Here is a 25,310-nt window from a genome sequence, read left to right on the forward strand (position 1 = left end):
ACTACTCTCCGACCGCTAGCTCGCAACTGAACTGAACTCTCGCACTATTGCCTCGCAACTGCCCTGTCTCGTAACTCGACCGCAACAGAACTGACTACATGCTCTCTGGTCAGAGATTCTGTGGCTCGCCATCGCTGCCCATGAAACGTACGCGTTTCAAAGTCTGCATGCCAATCTCATGGGTGGGGATGAAGGCTGTACCCACATGCAGAGCAGTTTATAATATGTTAAAGTCTGCCTCCGTTCCCCACCAATTTAGGGATGAGGCCTGACAGTTCACAAAATTTCACCACTCTTGTAACACTGAAATCAGCATCTGCGAGGATGGTGGACAGATCTCCCACAAGACTGAGGGCTTCCCTAATATCAATATGTAGGACACACGTTGCCAAAATATGCTGAATTGAAAGTGGCACACCACAAACTCACAGATTAGGGTTCTTTCTCCGGAGGAGGAAGCCATGTGTTAAAGGCCTACGTCTGATGTGCAGTCTGGTAAACAGAACTTCCTTCTAGCAGTGAGGGTGACATGAAGTCCGCCATGCCTGTGTGGTCGATTTGAGAGACCACAGTTTGTTTTCTGTCACCTGTCACTATTCAGTCTCCCACTGACACATGATGAGTCTGTGAGAAAATGAGATGATGGCATGCAATGGGATGGGAAATTGATGGACAGCACCATCCCGACATGCTTCCTTGTCGGCTCTGTCAACCATGTCGTTTCCCTGTATCCCGATGTAGCCAGGTATCCAGCAAAAGATCATCTCCTTGGCACAGTGTTGGAGCCTCTGAAATGACGCATGGATGAGTTGAATCAACTGGTGAACTGGATATATTTGATGAAGTACTTGTAGTGCACTAAGCCAGTTGAAACACAAGAAACCTTGTATCTTGATGTCTGTGAATCATCTCCAGTGCCATCGGAATCCCATATAATTCTGCATCATAATTTGTAAATAGCTCTGAAAGATGCATTTTAAAAACCCTGTTGGGGAAAACAGCACAATAGCTGAGGATATTCTCTTACAGGGAGCCATCTGTATAAACAACGATAAAACTGTGGTACATACTTAAAACGGACGAAAATAAAGTTGTAAAAATATAATCTGGAGTACAAGTTTTCTTGTACTGTGTCAAGCTCACAATCACTTTTGGCATCTGAAGACACCAAGGCAACAACGTGTTCCATCCATGGCTGTGTATTTGAATGTCTGATAGATCCAGATCCTTGAGATAGTCTGTATCACGTATCCCAAATGGCTTGGTCAAAAGAGGCTGATCGCTGAACAGCCGTTCAAAGGTGGGTTGGACTACTGCACTAAATGTCAATGACTGAGGTGATACTGAGATTTTCAGTGCCTGTCGAGCCACAAGGATATGTCGCCAAATCCAGAGCGATGGTTCACCAGCCTCTGCACATAAACTCGGAACTGGACTGGTACGAAAGACTCCAGTCGATATCCGAATGCCCTCTTGGTGGACAACGTCTAACATCATGCGGTAGTAAGTAAGGACTGATCCGTAGACTACACTGCCATAATCTAAACGTGATCAAACGAATGCCCTATAAAACTGCAGAAGGCGGAACTGTCAGTTCCCCATGTTTTTCTGCTAACGCATTTCAAAATATTCAATGACTTAAAGCCCTTTGTTCGTAGGTCCTTCAGCTGTGTGAGCCAAATTAACTTCGAGTCACATAATAAACCAAAAAGCGCATAGTTTCTTGAAAACGTAAAATATTGTCCCCCATTATGAGCATAACTAAAAGTGACACGTATAGTCTTCTCTGGTTAGAACTGAAAACCAGTTGTCCTGGCCCAGGTTTCCAGCCTCGTCGTCGTAAGATCAGTGGAAGAGTAGAAGAATGCAAAGTCATCCACAGACAAAGAGTATTTGACAGGGGTCCTGACTGCAGAGGAAATGGCACTGATAGCTAACAATGTGACACTGAGGACACTGCATTGGGGAACCCCACTCTCTTGAACATAGCAGTCAGACAAGGTATCGCCAATGCGATGTCGAAAACGCTGGTCCTTGAGAAAGGATTGGATAAGAAGTGGCAAGTGTCCATGTAGTCCCTATTCATGAAGTTGGTGAAGGATGTGGTACCTCCAAGTAGCGTCGTATGCTTTTTCGAAGTCAACAAACACACAAACCAACTGGTTCCAGCTTAAGAAGGTTTCCTGCATTACCATCTCCAGTAGAATTAAGTTGTCAAGTGTGGAACAGTAGCGCCTGAAACCACAGAGGGAGCGGCTCAGGTGACCTCAGGATTCAAGTAGCCAGACGAGATGGCAGTTAACCGTGCGTTCAAGAGTCTTACCCAAACAGCTAGTAAGGGCTACACTCCAGTAACTATTAGGGGTGCTATGGTCCTTGCCTGGTTTCCAGAGTGGAATTAATATTGCCTCCTTCCAAGTTGTGGGATACTTTTCATCAAACCAGATCTGACTGAAACAAGAGAGGAACTGTCTTTTCATTTCAGGGCACAGTTGACGAAGCAAGGCATAATGGATCTCATCAGGTCCTGGAGCAGTGTCTCTGGCCGCAGACAAAGCTGATTCCAGTTTCCACATTAAGAACAGAAGGTTGTAGACTTCCTCCATTACGCGAGAAGAAATTGAGCTTCCTCATCTCAGCAGTCCTACGGAACACCTGAAAGGCAGAAGCTTGTCTAGATGTCGTAGTGACAGCAAAAAGTGTTCAGCAGAAACCTGAGGTGAACTGCCCTTACCTGCAGTCCGTCTTATTGAGTCCCAAATTTGTTCAGTGGAAGTGGACCGATTAATGGAAGTCATAAATTCCTTCCAAGAAACCCTCTTCCTTTCTTTTATCACTCGTCTCACATGTTCTGTCGCAGATCTGAAGGCATGAAGGTTTTCTGTAGTTGGTCAGTATTTGAAGTTCTGCAGAGCTGTTTGTCTGGCCTTGACTGCCAGTCGACAGTCGTCATTCGAACAAGCTACAGGCCATCGTCTGAGGTGGTTACTAGACTGGGGGATGAACTTTGCGGTAGCCCATTGGATCTCACAATTGATATGGGCCACCATCTCCTGTGCACAATCCTTTTGCTCAAAAGTGGCCTGTCGACTCTACTGCAACCAATTTTCTCTTTGTATCATCCATCTTTGTAGTCTCCTGTCAGCCACTGTCCTAGTCGTAGACGGGTCCACACTGGGAAGAAGTCACTAGAATGTAAATCTGTAACCACTTCCCACTGAACTGAATCTGCCATAGCTGTGGAACAAAAACAAAGGTCAATGGCTGAAAAAGACCCTGTAGCTGTGGAGAAGTATGTCATCTGACCCACATTCAAAAGGCAGATATTCTCAGAAGGACGAGTGGCTTGATCATCCGACCGCTGGAGCAAGTGGTAGCCGAGTCCCACAGCACATTGTGTGCATTGAAATCCCCCACAATGAGAAATGGGCGCGGGAGTGCCCAGAAGATTTCTGTCAGTGCATCTGCATCCAAAGCATCATTAGGTGGAAGATAATAAGAACACACTGTGATATTAAAGGGTGTTGGAACTTTCATGGGTATTGCTTGTATGGTTGTGGTAAGAGCGACAGGAGAGGAGTGGCATCTGTCATCAATGGATGCAGTCATTCCACCTTTAGACTTGTTTCCAGTAATATCGTCCTTGCTGTAAGGGTGGTAACTCTGTAATGCAGATGTGTCAGCGACTTTAAGATGCGTTTCTTACAAGCAGATGCAGAAGGGCTTCTCTTGGACCAGAAGCTACAATTGTTCCAACTATGAGCGATATCCATTTAAATTCTACTGCAACACAGAAGTCCCGTGGAAGCCATTGTTTAACAGTGGTTGTTTTCTTTCTCCCTCAGAGGCGGTGATTTACTGGGGTGGTCATGGGGGATATTAGCCAGTTCCTGGCTCTCTGGTTCCCCCAGTTGGAAGTCCATATCCTCAAGAGCATAGTCCCCATCAGAATGGTTTAATTACCACTTTCTGGTGGGCAGTGACGTGTGGCTTAGGTGGTAAGCCCATTGCCGATGGCTTCTGAATGACTCTGGTTTCAAGTCTAGCGTTTCCCCTGCAGGTACACCGACAAGTGCATGTGCTTGTACTTGAATCTGTGGTCTGAGTTTGTGTGGAGGCATTACACCTGGCGATGGGCGTAGTAAAAACCGGAGGTTCCATATCTTTGAAAGCTTTTTCAGCTTCACCATAGGGTATGCGTCTCTTGACTTTCAGCTCCTGTATTTTCCTTTTGTCGTTGTAAATTGCACACTTTCTGCTCCACACTGGGTGATACCCAGACCAGTCTACACATTTCAGAGGAAGTGTAGAAGAATTGCTTGATTCGTGAGCTGAGCCTCCACTATTGCCATACGTAGCCCTCCCATTACATTTCATGTGGTACGGCCAATTCTTTGACATTTGAAGTATCACATTGGGTTAGGAACAAACAGGTGAACCTTAAGACAGATATAGTCTGCAGGGATATGTTCTGAAAATTCCGGAGTCTGCAAGAATATGTTCAGATGATTCCGGAGTGCTAAACGCTACAATAAATGTTGCCGATTTTTCCAATTTGGCATTGACTCTCCTCATATAGTTCTGCACTTCTGTGACGCTCATATTTTTCCATTCTTCACGTAACTCGATGGGGTCCACCTCCATTATATTGGAGCAGGCAACCACACCCTTACTAAAGTTAAGGATGTTATGCAACTCAGCCTCGACTGGGTGGTTATCTAAGGTCTTACATTCCAGAAGCTTAGATATTTGGTTTGAATTAGCAGTATCAGCTAGAAGCGTTCCATTACAAAGTCGTTTGACACTTTTTAGAGACTCAGAAATACCTTCCAACGCCTTGTGAATGTAGAAAGGCGAGACGTTCTCAAACGTTCCCCCTGTTCTCTTGATTACAATGAAAGTGTTATGGCACACTAATGTCCTATTACTATGATTCTGAGATTTCTTTGTGGGGAATACTGACCAATGGAGCTCTCTTTGATGAGTGGGTGTATGTACTACCTGATGGTATACCCGTCCTCTCAAGAGTAGTAGTTTGGTGAGACCGTTCCGTAGGGATCCCATGAGATGCTAACGATACAGCTGATGACGCAGTGTACCTGAATGCCTGAGGAAGCCTTATACAACTAGGGGAAAGGGGGGGGGGGGCAGGTGCCCCATGGTTACCCGCTACAGACTGATATACCTCAACAGCAAGGTACCCCATCAACACGTAGCACACCTTGAGGTTGAGGGACTTTTTGTTTTCATGTGTACCTTCCTCGCAGTCCAGGCCGTGAATCCAAGGCCCCTGTTCTCCAAAACACACACCATTCCACTGCTGCACGACATGGCAGTCACTGAAGCATGCCCGGAGCTTACAGAGGGCTGATGGCGCTTACCAGCCCCCAGCTCAGGAAACCAAGGTCGCCAAGCCCATACCCAGCAACCAAATGCCGAGCACCTGGGGGAATAAACACAGGCAGAGGCAAGTGCACCAAAGTGATATACTCATGTAGCCAACTACAGGGGGTACACAGCGTACAAAGAGGCACTGAGATGCAAAAACGTCAAAAACAATCAAGTAATGGTCATAACAGGTCCGGAACCCCCTCCCCAATCTACATCTGCATCTACATCATACTCCGCAAGCCACATAATGGGGTGTCCCGGAGGGCATTTTCGATACCACTATATGGTCCCTCCAACCATGTTCCACTCGCGAATAGTGCTTGGAAAGAATGATTGACGGTAATCCTCTGTATTGGCTCTAATTTCTCGAATTTTTTCGTCGAGGTCAATACGCGAGATGTATGTGGGGGGAAGTAATATGTTGTCTGACTCCTCCTGAAAAGTTCTTTCCCGAAATTTCAATAGTAAATCTCTCTGTGATGCACAACGCCTCTCTTGTAACGTCTGCCGTTGGAGTTTGTTTAGCATTTCCGTAACGCTCTGTCGCCAGCTAAACGATCCCATCACGAAACGCGCTGCTCTTCGTTGCATCTTCTCTGTCTCGTCTATCAGTCCTACCTGATAGGGATTCCAGATAGATGGACAATACTCAAGAATCGGGTGAACAAGCGCCTTAGAAGCCACTTCTTTCGTGGATGAGTTACATTTCCTTAAGATTCTTCCGATGAATCTGAGTCTGATGTCTGCTTTTCCCACTATCTGTTTCATATGGTCATTCCACTTAAGGTCGCTCTGGATAGTTACGCCTAGATATTTTACGGCAGACGCTGTCTCCAGCTGTTTCTCATCAATAGTGTAGCTGCACAGTAGTTGATTTCTTTTCCTATGTATGCGTAATATGTTACATTTATTTACGTTCGGGGTCAACTGCCAGAGTCTTCACCATTCATCAATTCTCTGCAGGTCGTTCTGCAAATTCTTACTATCTTCTGGCGTTGCTACTTTGGTATAAACAACTGCATCATCTGAGAATAGATTTAAAGAGCATCCGACGCTTTCTACTACATCATTTGTATATTCTGTGAACAACAACAGTCCTACCACACTTCCCTGTGGTACTCCGGATATTACCTTTACATCTGTCGATTTAGTACCGTTAAGAGCGAGGTGTTGAGTTTTATCTGCAAGAAAGTCTTGAATCCAGTCGCAGGTCTGCTCCGATACCCCGTAGGCTCGTATTTTTTTTTTCATTAAACGGCAATGCGGGACGGTGTCAAATGCCTTACTGAAGTCAAGGAACACGGCATCAACCTGGGCGCCGTTGTCCACTGCGCTGTGGATCTCATGGAGGAACAGAACGCGCTGAGTTTCGCAGAATCTCTGTTTGCGGAATCCATGTCGATTCTTATAAAGGAGATAGTCATTTTCCAAAAACGTCGTAATTCTTGAGCATAAAACATGTTCCATAATTCTACAACAGATTGACGTCTACGATATAGGTCTCTATTTGTGTGAATCTGTCTTATGGCCTTTCTTAAAAACAGGAATGCCTGCGGTTTTCTCCGGTCATTAGGTACCTTTCGTTGCTCAAGCGATCTACCATAAATTACTGCTAGAAGGGGAGCAAGTTCTTTCGCATAATCTTTATAGAATCTTATAGGTATCTCATCTGGTCCTGAACCTTTCCACTACTAAGCTATTGTAGCTGCTTTTCAATTCCGCGATCGGTTATCTCAGTATCTGCCATTTCGACGTTCGCATGATGATTGAAAGGAGGGACAGTGTTACAATCTTCCGCGGTGAAACAACTTCGGAAGACCGAATTCAGTATTTCGGTCTTCTGTCTGTTATCTTTCGTTTCGGTGCCGGTGTGGTCGCTGAGAGAATGAATAGATGATTTTGACCCACTTACTGATTTTACATACGACCAAAATCTTTTAGGGCCCTTACTCATGTCGGTTGACAACGTTTTACTTTCAAAATCATTGAACGCTTCTGTCATTGCTCTCCTTACGTTCATTTTCACTTCGTTCACCTTTTTCTTTGTCGGCTAGGTTTGCACTTCTCTTAAATCTGAGATGAAGTGCTATTTGTTTACGTAGCGCATTTCTAACACGGTTATTTAACCAGGGTGGATCTTTCCCATCCCTGAAAACCTCACTCGGAACATACTTGTCTAGGGCATATTGAACTATGCCTTTGCATTTTTTCCATTTGTTCTCTACATCTTCGTCCTCATCACCGAATATTTTATGCTGACTGCTGAGATATTCTGAAATTTGTATCCTGTCACCCTTGCTGAACAAATATATCTTCCTACCATTCTTAGCATTCCTTCTAGGACCCATCATAATAGATGCTGTCACAGCCTTATGATCACTGATACCTTCCTCTACGTTAACTGATTCGATAAGTTCAGATCTGCCAGGAGGTCCAAGACGTTACCCTCTCGAGTTGGTTCGCTATCTGCTCGAGTAAGAAGTGAGGTCTTCTTTACTGTTGTAATAGCTGACATCAGCGGTGAGGGGAGGGCAGAGGACCCTCAACGCCCGTCACACGCACACAAGCAGCACCCTCAACAACACACAGTCCACACAGACAACACAACCCACTGCACCTGCATCAGTTGCAACAGAGGAACCAGAGGGCAACACAAGCCCACCCTGCGAAATTGTATACTGCCACGCTCACGCAACCACAGCAGACACACCCACAGGCAACCTGAAACTCAGTGGAGGAGAAGGAAGAACACCAAAACAGAAGAGGGAACTCTACCGCCCCACAACAAACACGCCAACAACAGGCAAATGAAACACAGCCACACAGTCAAACAGCAAAACCCTGATCCACACTACCCCCCCCCCCCCCCTCCCCACCACCATAGCAGCAACATATGCACCTTAAGAAGAGACACGCACCACACCAACACACAAGCTCGTCCATGCACCACGCAAACACCAGAACCAGCTGCCAAAAACCTTCCCACCAACAGAGCGGCCAATGTCAACAATATATTCTAACAATTGGTGGCTTATTGGATAGACTATTCTCCAGTCACACATTGTTTAAGATCCTCATGAGAGCCTTAAACCTCGCCACCTCACTTTGCACACAGCTCATGGCTGCTGCACCCTGCCAGCACATGGCTGTCGTACAGACTTCACTCACTGCACTTCCTACACCCTTTCATGGACAATACAGCACGTCAGCCACCTTACGCAAACAACAGAACTCTGACAGAGACCCTGTTTGGAACACCAAAGAGACCCACAAACAGAGGACTGAATTAGGTGCGTTCGTGGAGTGGAATGGCATCCCAATCACTCTCTTATGAATGAGACACTACTCAAACAACAAATACCACTATGCTTACTGTGCCTTTCGTACTCAGCCACGAGGCTACAGGACGGAAGGGCGGAAGGTGGGACAGCAATCATTACACGGAGACATAGGACGCACGAACATAGAGCTCCCTGAACTCGAAAGGATGAAGGCCACAGCTACATTGGGGTCAAGCTTAACGAAGCCTACACTGTACTGTTATCGCTATATAACCCGCCAAACAATATCGTAACTTGCGATATCAGCACGGTACTCAACATCCACATCGAGTAATTGCTACTGGAGATATTAGTGTGAAACACCCAGACTGGAACACGAATACAAATAGGTAGCTCCAACGGCAAAAAATTTACGAACACTCATTAGGTCGAAACAGCATCATACTAGGGCTGGATGTACTCACACTCAGGCCCACACAGATGTGATAGATATACTAGGCCTCATAAGGGTATCATAAGCACACTCAATACACTCAATGTTCAAGTTGAAAATGATCTGGCCTGAGACCAGCTGCCAGTTATACTGCACACGGAAGAGACACTACAGAACATAGAACCACAAACCATGTCAACTGAGCTCTGCTCAAGGAAACGCTAGGTGGTCGTAGTTGTAGGTGATGTAGCTATCGAAGCACTCACCACTGATGTCTAAGTCCCAATGACTGACACCATTCTGGTTCTCGTACCACAACACCACTCAACGACGCTGTCCCAGGAAGTCGTGAGCCTCATATCAATGGCAAACCGTCTCAGGAGATACTGGCAGTGCACCAGGCACCCATTATACAAACTGCACATTAACAGGCTCCAGGGTATTAGAGGGGAGAAAATACAGACATTTAAACCACACAGCAGGATCAAAACCTCGCATACTTTGCAGTGGAAAAGGCAGAGCTCGGGGCCAGAAAACAAGCAGCGTCATTCACACCGAATCTGGTTCCACCAGACCCAGTATTCACACTTGAAACGGATCAGGAGGTTACTCGTGTAATGAATTTTTTGGTGCTAGCGCACACGAATTCATTTGGGCTACTAAGCGAACCTCAGCTAGGAAAGCTCCTGGTCTCTATGGCATTCAGAACCGTTCCTCCAAGAGTTCACGGGCAAAGCGATAGAATACCTAACACACATCACAAATACTATCCAAAGCCACAAACACTTCCCTGTTTTTTGGGATGTAGCTGAAGTCCTGCTTCAGTCAGGAACTGCGCTGCAGCTACGATCGCAGGTTCGAATCCTGCCTCGGGCATGGATGTGTGTGATGACCTTAGCTTAATCAGGTTGAAGTAGTTCTAAGTCTAGGGGACTGATGACCTCAGATGTTAAGTCTCATAGTGCTTAGAGCCATTTTTTAGCTATCCCATGACTTGTCACCTCAGTCTTAGTCGTGTACATGTGTTTCAGGATAAAGTCAAGAGGTCCGCAGAAGAAATGTTGGCTGACTTACGTTGGGGTCGTCCGCCTTCATGAGCGGATGCTGGTGCAGCTGCATGCTCATCATGAGGGGCGCCGATAACCGCACCGAGTGCCGCAGACCCTTGATGTGAACCTGCAACAGACATAGCTTCAAATTAAAATTCTGAACCCGCTCCTGTCACCTACATATAAAGTATACCATTTTGCTTGAATTAATGGCGATTTGTATGTTTTCACGGCCAGAAATGTCAGAATTAATCAAATATTCTGGGCTATTACGCCGTAGTCAGATGGATTTCACATTAAAGCCCAACGTTTCGTTCTCATTGGCGGAGGAAGTTTCCAAGGGGATCGTAGCTTCTTTGAGTGTCCGATTCACACCCTGACTCGCTGCTTACTGCAGCAAAATTCCTTTTACGTGTGCTTCCACGCAGGGGAGTGACGTCAAATGCTTTATATTGGGACCCACGAGAAATACGGGCCCTGCGACGATTTTGTGATGTCACACTAGTCGGCTAGTCCACCATACTTCGCGAACGCTCGGCTCCGTGCAAGGTCCACGGAAAATCAATTTGTAATCGAAATGGTACTCACTAAAGGCCTTCGTCATGTGCTATCGAGAGCTAGCATGCATTTAAATGGTAAACTCGTCTGAAACAGTTACTCGCTCCCCACCGGAGACGGCTACTTGCACTCGTATGACCTGCAGTGTCGCGGTCTGTGTCGTATGCGCCACGACCTGTCTTCCTCGTGGGCCTCCTTTGAATACCCCAACGCAACTGGCCATTGTCGGTCGTCGTCGTCGGCTGTTTGTATCACCGCGTCGTGGAAGGGTCGTACGCATCTGCAAACCAGAGGTGCTTGAAGCGGAACTGAAAAACCGCAACAATGCATTGCTCAAGAACGGTTATTCGTCCGATGAGGTACGAAGAGCGTTATTACCGCCGCGAAAAAACCATAGCGTTGCCCATTAGCCCGTGGAACCGAAAGTTTTCCTGCTTTTCGTTATGGACGTTACTGACCGCATAGGAAAAATCCTGACAAAACGGAACATCGTGATAATATAGCAACGCAGCTATAACATACAAGATCACCTAAAATTGGCCAAGGATGCTCGCAAACCGTTGGAAGAAGTGGAAATTTATAAAATTCCGTATACCTCTGGGTAGGTGTACGTGCCTACTACAAAAAAAAGGTCAAAAAACCACTAGAGGAGGACAAGAGCAACTTCAGGGGAGAAACTGATGGATCAGCTGTTGCGCAACGTGTTTTGCAGCCAAGAGACTGCCACATTCATTTTGAAGTACTGGCCGCTATGAGCGGATACCAAGGAAGGCTGTTCGGAGAGGCCACAGATATTGTTAAACACCCTAGGAATTTCAGTAGGAAGGAGGGGCCATGAAATTGAATGACATCTGGATCCCGGTGCTGAAGAAGATGTGTACGCGTCTTCCACCATGGGGTGATAGCAACAGCGGACGATGGCAACCCAAAACGGCAAATTACGCTCGGATATTCAAGGCACGTGACGTCACACCAATACATGGGAGCACGTGTCAACTAAATTTTGCTGCAGTCAATACCGAGCCGGGGTGCGAATGGATCATTCAAAAAGTAGGTGTCGTCCCCCCCCCCCCCCCCTTGAAAATTTTCACTGCATATGGGGACGAAACTTTGGGTTTTAATCTGAAATCCATCCGACCACGGCTTAACAGTCCGTAATATTTTATTAATTGTTTCAACGACAATGTTCACGCTAAAGGTTTTGAAGTATAACGTACCAGTTGAACAACAGTAATACATGAAAATCAAATATTAAAAAATATCAACAATAACTAATCCATACACTAAGTACAGTAATAAAAAACATAGCGCAATGTGAGCCTATCCAATGCATATAGTAGTTCTAAGTCATGTTATTGTTTGTAAATGTCACTCCAACTGTGAGTAAAATATGTAATATTAATTATTTTATTTAAAAGGTACTACATTATTTTATTTTATAGTCTAATTAGACACTCAGTACCGCACTCTTTAAATAACCATACAGAGTACTCAGCGCATCCATTCTAAGCAATTTAAGTCTGTTTCGTTTTAGTTATATAGAAGGTTAAACTACTAACAGTACTTTCAAAGCCATAGAGTTGTCATGACGTCACAAAAGTGAAGCCAGGTTACACCATGTTAGTAGCCTCAAAAATTAGCTTCTTGTTAAGAGAGTTCTCATAAAAAGTGCCAGCTTTCATCGTTTACATGTGTACTAGTCGTTCTCATTATAGTCCATAAAGTACGAAGGAATCATATTTCATTCCTAAGTGAACTCGTTCGAGCAATGTTTTATTTTATACACAAGAATTTTCTACATGAATTGTATTACAGGTTGCGAATATGAACAACCATCAGCTGTATAATAGAGTGGCGACAGTGAATATTTGTGCCTGACCGGGACTCGACCCGTGTTTCCCACTTGACGCGAGCGGTCGCCTTAACCCTGCTGGCTACCCGTGCACGACTCACGGCCAGACGCAAACTTCTATATGTCGTCGTTCCTGCGTCACAACCTGCACACTCACACACATTATGTAATTCACCTACAGGGGAGGCCATTTTAGCTGAAAGTCGCTGCCTGGTATGGGCGGGACAATACAATATTTCAGTGTCTATGCTATTAAGAGCAGCATGCAGCTATGTCCGAAGAAACATTGCATCGCACTTCTGAACAACACAGGCACTGCTATAACGTATAATAATTTTTGTTGCACTAGTTACTTTCACTTTAGTGGTTTTATTTCTGTACGCAGCAGGTGTAATAGAACTGCCAACTAGTTGCACTAAATGATTGTTTTCAAATAACCATTACCATGGTTTCGACGGATTTAAATCAGTCTTTCTCGGAAGGACAAACCTGCATCCAATGCGGTAACATAACTTACAATCAAAACGTCATGGACCATGTTACATATCGAACAGAAACTACTCTCTACAACAATTTAGGAACGTCAAAAACAATATGATACACGCCAGCATACGACAAGTAGTAGTTACGAACCTGACATTAGCAATCATCAGTAAAGCTATCTCCACATGACATGTGTTGGCAACGGTCTGAATGTCCAAATGAAAAAGTTAAGGTACGTAGGATCAAGGGCTTGTCACATCAGTAAAACCAATCTCTTAAAATAACATGCTATGTTAATAGCGACATGCCGACTGAGGGAGAATGGTGAGCGTGGATACCAGGAAAACAAATCATGAGGCGCATGCGCCGATAAACATGTACGCTTGGCGGTTTAAGCAGTTAATAACCGTAAGCACATTGAAATTATTGACAGAAATACACCATGCGAATCAACAAATATAGAATAAAATGTTGCAAAAGCCAATGCATATAATATCTACGAGGGTTGCCCAGACAGTAATTCACCACATTTTTTCTTCAACAATTCTTTATTGAACATAATGAGAATTACACGTATGAAAGAATAGTGTTTTATCTACACATCCTGTTTTTCTACGTGATTTCCATCTCTTTCTATGGCCTCCCACCTGCGCGAAACAAAATGTCGTCCACGAATGGCATTCTTTAATGCCCCAAACAAGTGAAACTCCAAGGGGGCTAGGTCAGAGCTGTAGGTTGCATGGGGTAACACTGTCCAACCCTGTTTTGCGATGTCCTCAGTCCTCAGTCTAGAGTGGAGCCGAGTGTTATCGTGTTGCAGCAAAACATCTCCTGGGTTGTTGTGGCGCCGAAGTCGCCAGAACCGCGTCTTGAGTTTGGTTAATGCCTTGACATATGATTCTGAATTAATGGTACCGCCTCTTGGCATCACATCAACGATAATCACACCTTCACAGTCCCGGTACACGGTGATCATGTCCTAGACGGCGAAAACAGCTGCTTTAATTTATTCTTCTTTGGGGAGTGGGAATGGCGCCATTCCGTCGACTGTCGTTTTATTTCGGGCTCTAAATGGTGATACTAGGTTTCATCACCTGTCACAATCGTCCACACCGATAGCTGAGGGGTCAGCGTGACGGATTGCTGCCCTACGGGCCCGGGTTCGATTCCCCGGTAGGTCGGAGATTTTCTCCGCTCACAGACTGGGTGTTGTGTTGTCTTCATTATCATTTTATCAGCATCCGGCGCGCAGGTCGCTCAATGTAGCGTCGAATGTAATAAAACCTGCACCAAGGCGGCCGGACCTGCACCGCCAGGGGCCTCCCGGCCAATGACGCCAAACGCTCATTTCCATACCTGTCACAATCCAGGACAAGAAGGCCTTCTCCTCAGCTTCAAAACGTTGCAATAAATCAAGACAAATGTTTTTGTGCGATTTGTGATCCACCGTTAGACACTGCGGGACCCATGTTGCACACACTTTTTAATATCCAAGAGTGCGGGTAATTGCTGTCACACTTCCTTTGCTGATTGACAGATGTAGCGCCAACTGCCGAGTCTTAATGCGTCTGCCTCGCTAATGACAACAGCAGCTCGCTGCAATATGTCAGGTGTGACAGCCGTGGATGGTTTCCCCGAACACTGGCGAATCGTAGAGATCCACCGAACCGCCTTCTGATGACCTCACCCTCCGTGCCTAGCGACTAACTGTATTTCTGTCGACACCAGATGCTCCATAGGCTTTCACAAGCGTTTGTGGATATTTCCACAGTTTCTTTCTCGGCATAGAGAAACTAAATGACGGCACGTTGCTTGTAATGTGCATCACCTACAGACACCGTTTTGAAACTGTCCTGCATCTACGCTATCTGTCGGAAGTAACGGAACTTCGCACGTTCTCTCAGCAGACTTAAAATAATACATATCTAACGTTTTGGATTCGTAGCATTGCTTTCCGCTGAGAAAAAAAATGCGGTGCATTACTTTCTGGGCAATCCTCGTAGCATAAGTTAAGACCATTATAGGACTACCAGCATATTATCGTGCGGAAATAGTGATGTCTGTACATAAGTATGTTATTACAAGCATAATGACAGCAATGAAATTAATATCACCGCCGGTACATCATCATACGTGAAGTAAAAATGTCAGTTTATAAACAGGTTATTAAACATAACGACAGTAAAGAGCAAAAATTCATAGGTATCCGATTAGTGGCAAACGTAACAGAAGTGGTTGGCATCAATAGCTTAGTACAGCATAAAACTGACAAAAGAAACTGTATACACAAAAATTGTATAATAGAACTCTGATGAAATGAACTACTCGCAAACGCTACGGCGATTGTCGTATGAAGCCTTTTTTTGCGAACAGTATGGGTTTGAAACCATCGACAACTTGTCTATAGGCGACATGCAGCTGGTTGTTTAATAAACTCCCATTTGTGAGCTCAAGATGTTTATAGATCTCTAATTCTCCCCAAAGGTCCATCGTACGCCCTTTGATTTCTCTGCGTAGAATAACTGTCTTCCAAATTTTTCGGTGTGTGGTTGGCAATCAGTAGACGTTCAGTGAATGTAGAGTTATGTATGTTAGCTCCTTTCTTTCCTAACAGAAGCTCTTTGTATCGTTCCCTTTCAGCTCTGAATGTCTGACCAATATAATAATATGGGCAAGATAGCGTAGATGCAGGACAGTTTCAAAACGGTGTCTGTAGGTGATGTACATTACAAGCAACGTGCCGTCATTGAATTTCTCTCTGCAGAGAAAGAAACTGTGGGAATATTCACAAACGCTTGTGAAAAGTGTATGGAGCATCTGGTGTCGACAGAAATACAGTTAGTTGCTAGGCACGGAGGGTGAGGTAATCAGAAGGCGGTTCGGCGGAGCTCTACGATTTTGCAGCGTTCGGGGAGACCATCCACGACTTTCACACCTGACATATTGCAGCGAGCTGATGAAGTCATTCGCGAGGACAGACGCATTTCGACTCGGCAGTTCGCGCTGCATGTAAAGGAAGCGTGGATGCAGTTGTCCACACTCTTTGGTATTCAAAAGTGTGTGCAACATGGATCCCGTAGTGTCTATCGATGGATCATAAATCGCACAAAAAAATATTTGTCTTGATTTATTGCAACGTTTTGAAGCTGAGGGGGAGGCCTTTTTATCCCGGACTGTAACAGGTGATGAAACCTGAAACCTATGTTCACCATTTAGAGCCCGAAATAAAACAACAGTCGAAACTTCCTGTAGAAGAAAAAATTCAAAGCAACTGTTTCCACTGGTAAGGTCTTGGTCATTATGCTCTAGGACTGTGAAGGTGTGATCCTCACTCAAGTGATGCCAAGAGGCAATACCATTAATTCAGAAGCATATGTCAACGCATTAACAAAACTCACGACGCGCTTCTGACTACTTCGGCGCCACAACAACCCAGGAGATGTTTTGCTGCAACACGATACCGCTCGGCCCCACACAAGGCTGAGGACTGCTGAACACATCGCAAAACAGGGTTGGACAGTGTTACCCCATCCAACCTACAGCTCTGACCTAGCCCCCTCGGAGTTCCACTTGTTTGGGCCATTAAAGGATGCCGTTCGTGTAAGACATTTTGAGGACGAAGAGGAGTTGATTCACACAGTGAAGTACTGGCTCCGCCATCAGGACAAGAATTGGTACCGCCAGGTCACACTCAGTCTTGTTTCAGGTAGGAGGATGGCCATAGAAAGTGATGGAGATTACATGAAAAAATAGGATGTGCAGATAAAACTCTATTCTTTCGTATATGTAATTCTCATTATGTTCAATAAGGAATTGTTGAAGAAAAAAATGCGGTGCATTACTTTCCGGACAACCCTCGTAGTATATTATAAGCATTTGTCTTTTTCAACATTCTATTCTATACTTGTCGACTCGCATGGTGTATTTCTGTTAGTAATTTCAATGTGCTTACCGTTATTAGCTGCTTAGACCGCCAAGCGTACATGTTTATCGGCGCATGCGCCTCAGGATTTGTTTCCCTCGTATCCACACTCTCCATTCCCCCTCAGTCGGGATGTAGCTATTAACATAGCATGTTATTTTAAGAGATTGGTTTTACTGATTTGATAAGCCGGTTTTACTGATGTGACAAGCCCTTGATTCTACTGACCTTAACTTTTACGTATGGACATTCAGACCATTGACGACAAATGTCATGTGGAGATAGCTCTACTGACTGATTGCTGAAGTGAAGTTTATAAGTACTACTTGTCCTATGTTGGTATGTATTGTATTGTTTCTGACATTCTTACACTTTTTGTAGGGAGTAGTTTCTGTCCGATAAGTAATATGGGTCCATGACGTTTTGTTTGTAAGTTGGTCACCGCATTGGATGCAGGTTTGTTCTTCTGAGATATACTGGTTGAAATCCGTCGAAACCATGGTAAAGGTTAATTGAAAACTACCATTTATTGCAATTGGTTGGCTGTCTACTACACCTGCTGTTCTGTAACCGTTGCTGTAGTGCAGCCATGTTCAAAATATTCTGTAATTAGACTTTCGATTTCCTATCAATCGAAGAGCGCTCAGGTAGACCCCTGTGAGAAGGGAATATTGCAAATCATCCAGACGTAGCAAAATATGTTCCCAGCTTTTTCGGAAAGAGGACACAGAGGAAATATCCTTAGAAGGAAAATCAGCATTGGCCGTATTTTGCTGACAATAAAACAACAAAATACGGCCATTGCTGATTTTCCTTCCAATTCTATCCACTATTTTGGTCGTGGTGCACACAACACGCCATGGAGTCGCCAATCACGGAAATATCATTTTCGTAGTTCTGTATTGAGGAAAATGCTGGATAACGAAAGGAACATTTTCAGATCACGTGCTTCGTTTCTTGGTTATTAGAAACGTGTAACAAAAGGAAAGTTATATTAACGAGGTCAAATGCGTCGTATTACTGAATCAAATATGCCTTTAAGACTAGAAAAATAACTGAAAATGCATTCCTAACGTTGTGCTATTCGTTGTAGCGCTGTAATATTAACTATTTAAAACAACAATGCTAATTTTGAATAGTAGTCAGCCAGTGTTTTGGGGCTTACCAACAATGCGGCGCCGGCTGCAAAGCAATATGCAGCGTGTAAGTCTGTAACGCCATTTTCCCTTATTCTACCTCCTTATTGACAATTTGTAAGTGAAATGTAAGTTTAACCATAGATATGATCTTCTCATGTAACAAAGATATCAGTCGGCACTCCGGTGGACACTGTGCTGTTTTTTGTGTGAGATACAAGTGAAGATGCATTTGTGCCACATCTCTAAATGCGAAAACTGGAACAACATACGACTGGGTAGAAAGCAAGCACAACTTAACCGGTAATATATCGTAAATATACATCTCGCGAAGTGTAGTAGCTGAACAAAATTGTTGATTTTGCACAGGCGAGCTGCAGCATGCAGTTGCTGTCTATATTTTAACTATGTACTCACGCGTAATGGAATAAATAAGAATACATAAAAATGTCTGATTGGTGTATTTCTTAAAATAAAAAATTTACTAATAGATTAATATCACTTTGAATAGACTCTCTCTCTCTCTCTCTCTCTCTCTCTCTCTCTCTCCCCCCCCCCCCCCCTCTCTCTCTCTCTCTCTCTCTCTCTCTCTCCCTCTCTCTCTCTCTCTCTCTCTGTTTGTGTGTGTGGTGTGTGTGTGTGTGTGTGTGTGTGTGTGTGTGTGTGTGTGTGTGACTGGGTGGGTCGATGATGGGCTGCATGACGACGTGGTACTTTTTTTTTTTTTTAATTTAGCTCCGTTTGGGACCTGGAAGTGCTCAGCGACCTTACTTATTTCAGTTGGTGAAAAAATTACAATAACTAAGTGAATAACTAGATCACAGAAGCACTACTAAGTGTGCATAATGGCGTAACTAAATTTTGGTTTTAATACAATACCCGTTTAACTTCTTGTTAAATTCTATAGAAAGCAGTGTATTTGTAATGTTTCTACGAGTAACGTTCAGTAAGTAATGCAACACATATTTTTTTTCTAAAGTACACTGGTTTTATTCAGGAATTCAATACACCACATTAAACCCCATTATTTTGGCTACAAAACCCCGTTTTTCAACATAATCTCCGTTCAATGCGATGACCTTATGGCACCTTACTGGCAGGACCACTTTACTGGTCGAAGTCAGAGCAACCGACTTGAGGCATCAATAACTTCCCATCATCCACATACTGCTTCGTGTGGAGTGCATCCGTCATTGGACCTTCGTTGCTCTTGTGGTGTGTGTGTGGGGGGGGGAGGGGGAGTGTGTGTGTGTGTGTGTGTGTGTGTGTGTGTGTGTGTGTGTGTGTGTGTGTGTGTGTGTGTGTGTGTGGACGAGGGAGGGAGGGGGGGGCAAATGCTGCGCTTACCTCACGCAGTGGTGACACCACACACGCTTACTGGTTTGGCACACCACAGCAAGACAGTCGCTTCTTTCTAGATAGTGCACACACATTTACTTATTTTAGCTCGCTGATGTTGGCTGTGGCTATCACAAAACATTCGTGGTCCGAAGTCGACCGACTTCAGTTAATTCGGAAGTAGGGAGGCCAGGTACACGACACGACGTCATGAACAAAGAATATGTGGTGACGTACCTGCTGGGCCGGGCGGTCCCTCACGGAGTCCAGCCAGGCGACTGCCCTGCGCAGAGCATCCTTCTGCGCGCGGCTCACCGAGTCCGTCAGCACGCCGCCGCCGTCGTCCTCCATGTACAGCACGCGCACCGACTGCACCGACACCTACACCACAGCACAGTCGTCATCCACCAGCAGTATACACAGCAGTTGCCTGAGGACGCCGCCAACTGTGGACGCTGAGCACTAGTACATTTAAGTGGTAACACAATTTCGTGGTATAATACAAAAAAGCGAATGCCACCGAAATATTTATTTTATTTAGAGATATACTCACCCGGCCATTACAGCCATTACGCCCTCTCTCACATCTAACCAGTCATTCCCAGTGAGTCAACATTACAATATCGATATCACACGCTGAAGCGCTAAAGAATCCAGTATAGACATGCGTATTCAAACACAGAGATACGTAAACAGGCAGAATACGGCGCTGCGGTCGGCAACGCCTATATAAGACAACAAGTATCTGGCGCAATTGTTAGACCGGAAACTGCTGCTACAAAGGCAGGATATCAAGGTTTAAGTGAGTTTGAACGTGGTGTTATAGTTGGCGCACGAGCGATGGGACACAGTATCTCCGAGGTAGCGATGAAGTGGGGATTTTCCCGTGCGACCATTTCACGAATGTACCGTGAATATCAGGAATCCGGTAAAAGTTCAAATCTCCAACATCGCTGCTGCCGGAAAAAGATCTTGCAAGAACGGGATTAACGACGATTGAAGAGAATCATTCAACGAGACAGAAGTGCAACCTATCCGCAAATTGCTGCAAATTTCAGCGCTGGGTCATCAAATATCAGCGTGCGAACTATTCAACGAAACATCATCGATATTGGCTTTTGGAGCCTAAGGCCCAATCGTGTACCCTTGATGGCTGCACGACACAAAACGTTACGCCTCACCTGGGCCCGTCAACATCGACATTGGACTGTTGATGACTGATCGGACGAGTCTCGTTTCAAATTGAATCGAGCAGATGGACGTATTAGGATACGGAGAGGACATCATGAATCCATGGACCCTGCCTGTCAGCAGAGGACTGTTCAAGGTGGTGGAGGCTCTGTAATGGGGTGGGGCGTGTGCAGTTGGAGTGATATGGTCCCGGCGGAGGTTCGAGTCCTCCCTCGGGCATGGGTGTGTTTGTTTGTCCTTAGGATAATTTAGGTTAAGTAGTGTGTAAGCTTAGGGACTGATGACCTTAGCAGTTAAGTCCCATAAGATTTCACACACATTTGAACATTTGGAGAGACATGGGACCCCTGATTCGTCTATATACAACTCTGACAGCATCCGTTACGTCGATTGTGCATTCGGACGGACTTGCGCAATTCCAGGACAATGCGACACCCCACACATCCAGAATTGCAACAGAGTTCAGAAGAGATCTCCAACCCCTCGTACTCTTGGGGATTTATGGACAACGCTGTAGGGTTCATGGTGTCATTGCCCTCCAGCACTACTTCAGACATTAGTCGAGTCCATGCCACGTCGTGTTGCGGCACTTCTACGTGCACGGGGGAGCCCTGCACGATATTAGGCAGGTGTACCAGTTCTTTGGTTTTTCAGTGTATAATGTTCTTAACTTTAGTAGGACAAGTTGGGGATACTTTCATATGACTAAATTTTATGAGAGTTAATTTTTCAACATACTGTAGTGATTTTTCTCTTGAACTATTCGTCCCTATGCTGTTTACTATATTTAAGAAATGATTATTAAATGCTCTTGCTACCTGTGACTCATCATTCATAGCTCTTCCATTCAGTTCAGTAGTAATGTTATCCTGTTCTGTAGCTGGTTGTCCAGTCTCTCGTTTTACTACATTCCATATAGCTTTAAGTCTGTTGTTGGACTTAACTGATTTCTGTCATATGCTTGTTACTTGACATTCTATTAACCTTTCTTAGTTGTTTTGAGTAGTTTTTGTAGTTTGCAACTACTACTGGATCTCTATTTGTTCTTGCCAACAGTTACATACCCCTTTCCTTTCAGAAAATTCTTTAATTCCTCTAGTGATGCATGGTCAAGGATACCTTCCCTGATACTTGACTGAGCCGTGGAGGATAAATTCTGTACGGTACAGAGATAGGAATATATCCAACAACAGTGGTCTTGTATGTGTGAGTTGTGTTTGCGTGAACGTATGTATGTTGTACATTTCAGAAGAAGTCCTTTTGACCGAAAGCTTACTTGTTTAGCAGTCTTTTTTTCTGGTTACTGTCTGTGACTCAACATCTCCACTATGTGGTGAGTAACCTTCTATCATTTTCATAATATTGCCATTATTCCATACTGGATTACCCATTGTTTAAATAAATGAGTACATGGAAGTGCCGGTCTGACAAGGGGAGGCCACGAAGTTGGGATCACAGATTTACTTCAAACTTTGTACACCTTTAGTAGGCCATTAAATCAACATAATGTGCAAGTAGTTAAGATGTACTTCTCTATCAGTTCCGAGAAAATCGCAAGAGAAGTTTTACGCATCTACACTCCTGGAAATGGAAAAAAGAACACATTGACACCGGTGTGTCAGACCCACCATACTTGCTCCGGACACTGCGAGAGGGCTGTACAAGCAATGATCACACGCACGGCACAGCGGACACACCAGGAACCGCGGTGTTGGCCGTCGAATGGCGCTAGCTGCGCAGCATTTGTGCACCGCCGCCGTCAGTGTCAGCCAGTTTGCCGTGGCATACGGAGCTCCATCGCAGTCTTTAACACTGGTAGCATGCCGCGACAGCGTGGACGTGAACCGTATGTGCAGTTGACGGACTTTGAGCGAGGGCGTATAGTGGGCATGCGGGAGGCCGGGTGGACGTACGGCCGAATTGCTCAACACGTGGGGCGTGAGGTCTCCACAGTACATCGATGTTGTCGTCAGTGGTCGGCGGAAGGTGCACGTGCCCGTCGACCTGGGACCGGACCGCAGCGACGCACGGATGCACGCCAAGACCGTAGGATCCTACGCAGTGCCGTAGGGGACCGCACCGCCACTTCCCAGCAAATTAGGGACACTGTTGCTCCTGGGGTATCGGCGAGGACCATTCGCAACCGTCTCCATGAAGCTGGGCTACGGTCCCGCACACCGTTAGGCCGTCTTCCGCTCACGCCCCAACATCGTGCAGCCCGCCTCCAGTGGTGTCGCGACAGGCGTGAATGGAGGGACGAATGGAGACGTGTCGTCTTCAGCGATGAGAGTCGCTTCTGCCTTGGTGCCAATGATGGTCGTATGCGTGTTTGGCGCCGTGCAGGTGAGCGCCACAATCAGGACTGCATACGACCGACGCACACAGGGCCAACACCCGGCATCATGGTGTGGGGAGCGATCTCCTACACTGGCCGTACACCACTGGTGATCGTCGAGGGGACACTGAATAGTGCACGGTACATCCAAACCGTCATCGAACCCATCGTTCTACCATTCCTAGACCGGCAAGGGAACTTGCTGTTCCAACACGACAATGCACGTCCGCATGTATCCCGTGCCACCCAACGTGCTCTAGAAGGTGTAAGTCAACTACCCTGGCCAGCAAGATCTCCGGATCTGTCCCCCATTGAGCATGTTTGGGACTGGATGAAGCGTCGTCTCACGCGGTCTGCACGTCCAGCACGAACGCTGGTCCAACTGAGGCGCCAGGTGGAAATGGCATGGCAAGCCGTTCCACAGGACTACATCCAGCATCTCTACGATCGTCTCCATGGGAGAATAGCAGCCTGCATTGCTGCGAAAGGTGGATATACACTGTACTAGTGCCGACATTGTGCATGCTCTGTTGCCTGTGTCTATGTGCCTGTGGTTCTGTCAGTGTGATCATGTGATGTATCTGACCCCAGGAATGTGTCAATAAAGTTTCCCCTTCCTGGGACAATGAATTCACGGTGTTCTTATTTCAATTTCCAGGAGTGTATTGTGTGGCTTATGTGATTAGCGTTCGAGCTTCGTAAGACGAACGCCTATGAGGCGACAGTTCGACCACCGCTCAAACTTAATTATTAATCTATTTGTTTTCATCACTAGTATTATTATTTAATTTATACGACATTTGAGAGGTAATATAATGAAAAAAACACTTGTATTTCACGAAGTTTCAATTTATGTTTTTGATGTCTATATGGCATACTATCCTGCAACGTGTAATGTCAAGATTTCATCCGGCGAGTAATTGTACAGTACTCTTGTGGTCTGGCACATTGTGACTTACTGTATTACTGATTCTGAATAACGTCATTCGCATCAGCACTTATTGAGGTTTGGCTTGGGCTTTCCAAGCCTGCCCCTCGTCCTTTAAAATTTAATTACAAATAGTAAATAGCCAAATAAAATATGAAATTCATTACAACTTCATGAAAATACACGTGGTTTTTTTCATTATAGTGTCTCTCAAATGTCACATAAATTAAATAACGTGACCTGTGATGAAAAAAAGATAGATTAAAAACAAGTGTCACCAGGATTCGAACAGTCGTCTCGTTCGTGACCCTCTTGCAAAGTGCGAACGCTGGCGACTTTTTTTATTATTCTCATTTTATTCGTTATTGTTCGTCGTAATTGCTCTGGGCGGACGTCCCATGACAACCGTTCTAGCCCAAACACTCACTTTTTTATTACAGAGGGCAGCCTTGACCACAATGACTTCTTACGGCCGGCAACTTCGCACAGATATATCACTAATATAATAGACGCGCAAAACTTCTCTCGCGATTTTCTCGGAATTGCCTGAGTATTTCACTTTAGTACTTCCACGTTACATTGTTTTAAAGACCTACTAAAAGAGCACAAAGATTGAAGTAAATCCGTGATCCCAACGTCATGGCCTCCCGTTGTGGGATGAAGAGGTTAACGCAGGTGAGAAATTCGTGGCGGGCCACACCTAACCTGTCTTAAGACTGATGACCAAAAATAATAGTGCAATAGATGTATAGTCATTAGTAAAATGTTAAATAAAGTCCTTGTTTAGTTAAATGCTAATATGTTAAAAGTGATGTCTGTCTTGTATCGGTTCCTACGATAAACTTATAGCTGCGACTCTTTGCTGTGACCCAGCACTATCCTTTCTCACTGGTGACGGCATATTTCCTAAATTATTTCCGCAGACTTTGAGAGACCTGCGACTGTATTTCTTTTTGCAAATTCACATTTACTTTCGACGTTTTCCGTGGATTTCTATTTAGAGCGTAATTCGAAAACGCGACTCTGATGAAGTGCTTGTTTCGGTGATCCGAGTGACATGATATTAATGTATTACGTCTTACCTCGCGTCTTATTTTTGCCCGTTTGGCAATGACGAAGAAAACCACAAGAGGGCAACAGCAAGTGGAAAGCGTTCGCAGAAGTACAGAACGGGGTTTTGGTTACTCTCCGACAACAATGAGGCCATTAGAGACGGAGCAGAAGCTCGGATGCGGAAGGAAATCGGTTGTGTCCTTTTCAAAAGAAATATCCTGGCACGTTCCTGAAGCGATTTTGGAAAACCACGGAAAACTTTAATCTGGGTGACCGTAGAGGAGCGGGATTTTAATTGCCGTCCTCCCGAATGTGAGTCTAAACGCGTCCTGGAAAACGAAAGGTAGCGAGATCGAATCC

At 45.1% G+C, this 25,310-nt stretch overlaps 1 protein-coding gene across 1 annotated transcript in view; it reads right to left on the bottom strand.

Annotated features, from left to right (window-relative positions):
- Positions 1–25,310, bottom strand: part of LOC126196724 (fatty-acid amide hydrolase 2-A-like) — a 298,235-nt gene that overhangs the window by 65,316 nt on the left and 207,609 nt on the right. The window contains exons 7-8 of the mRNA XM_049934590.1: positions 19,681–19,824; positions 10,180–10,281 (exon numbers count right to left, since the gene is read on the bottom strand). Coding sequence (XP_049790547.1) covers positions 10,180–10,281; positions 19,681–19,824 — 246 coding nt within the window. The remainder of the gene's footprint in view (positions 1–10,179; positions 10,282–19,680; positions 19,825–25,310) is intronic.

The sequence above is a fragment of the Schistocerca nitens genome, chromosome 1 (genome assembly GCF_023898315.1).
Source record: "Schistocerca nitens isolate TAMUIC-IGC-003100 chromosome 1, iqSchNite1.1, whole genome shotgun sequence".
Lineage (NCBI taxonomy): Eukaryota > Metazoa > Arthropoda > Insecta > Orthoptera > Acrididae > Schistocerca > Schistocerca nitens.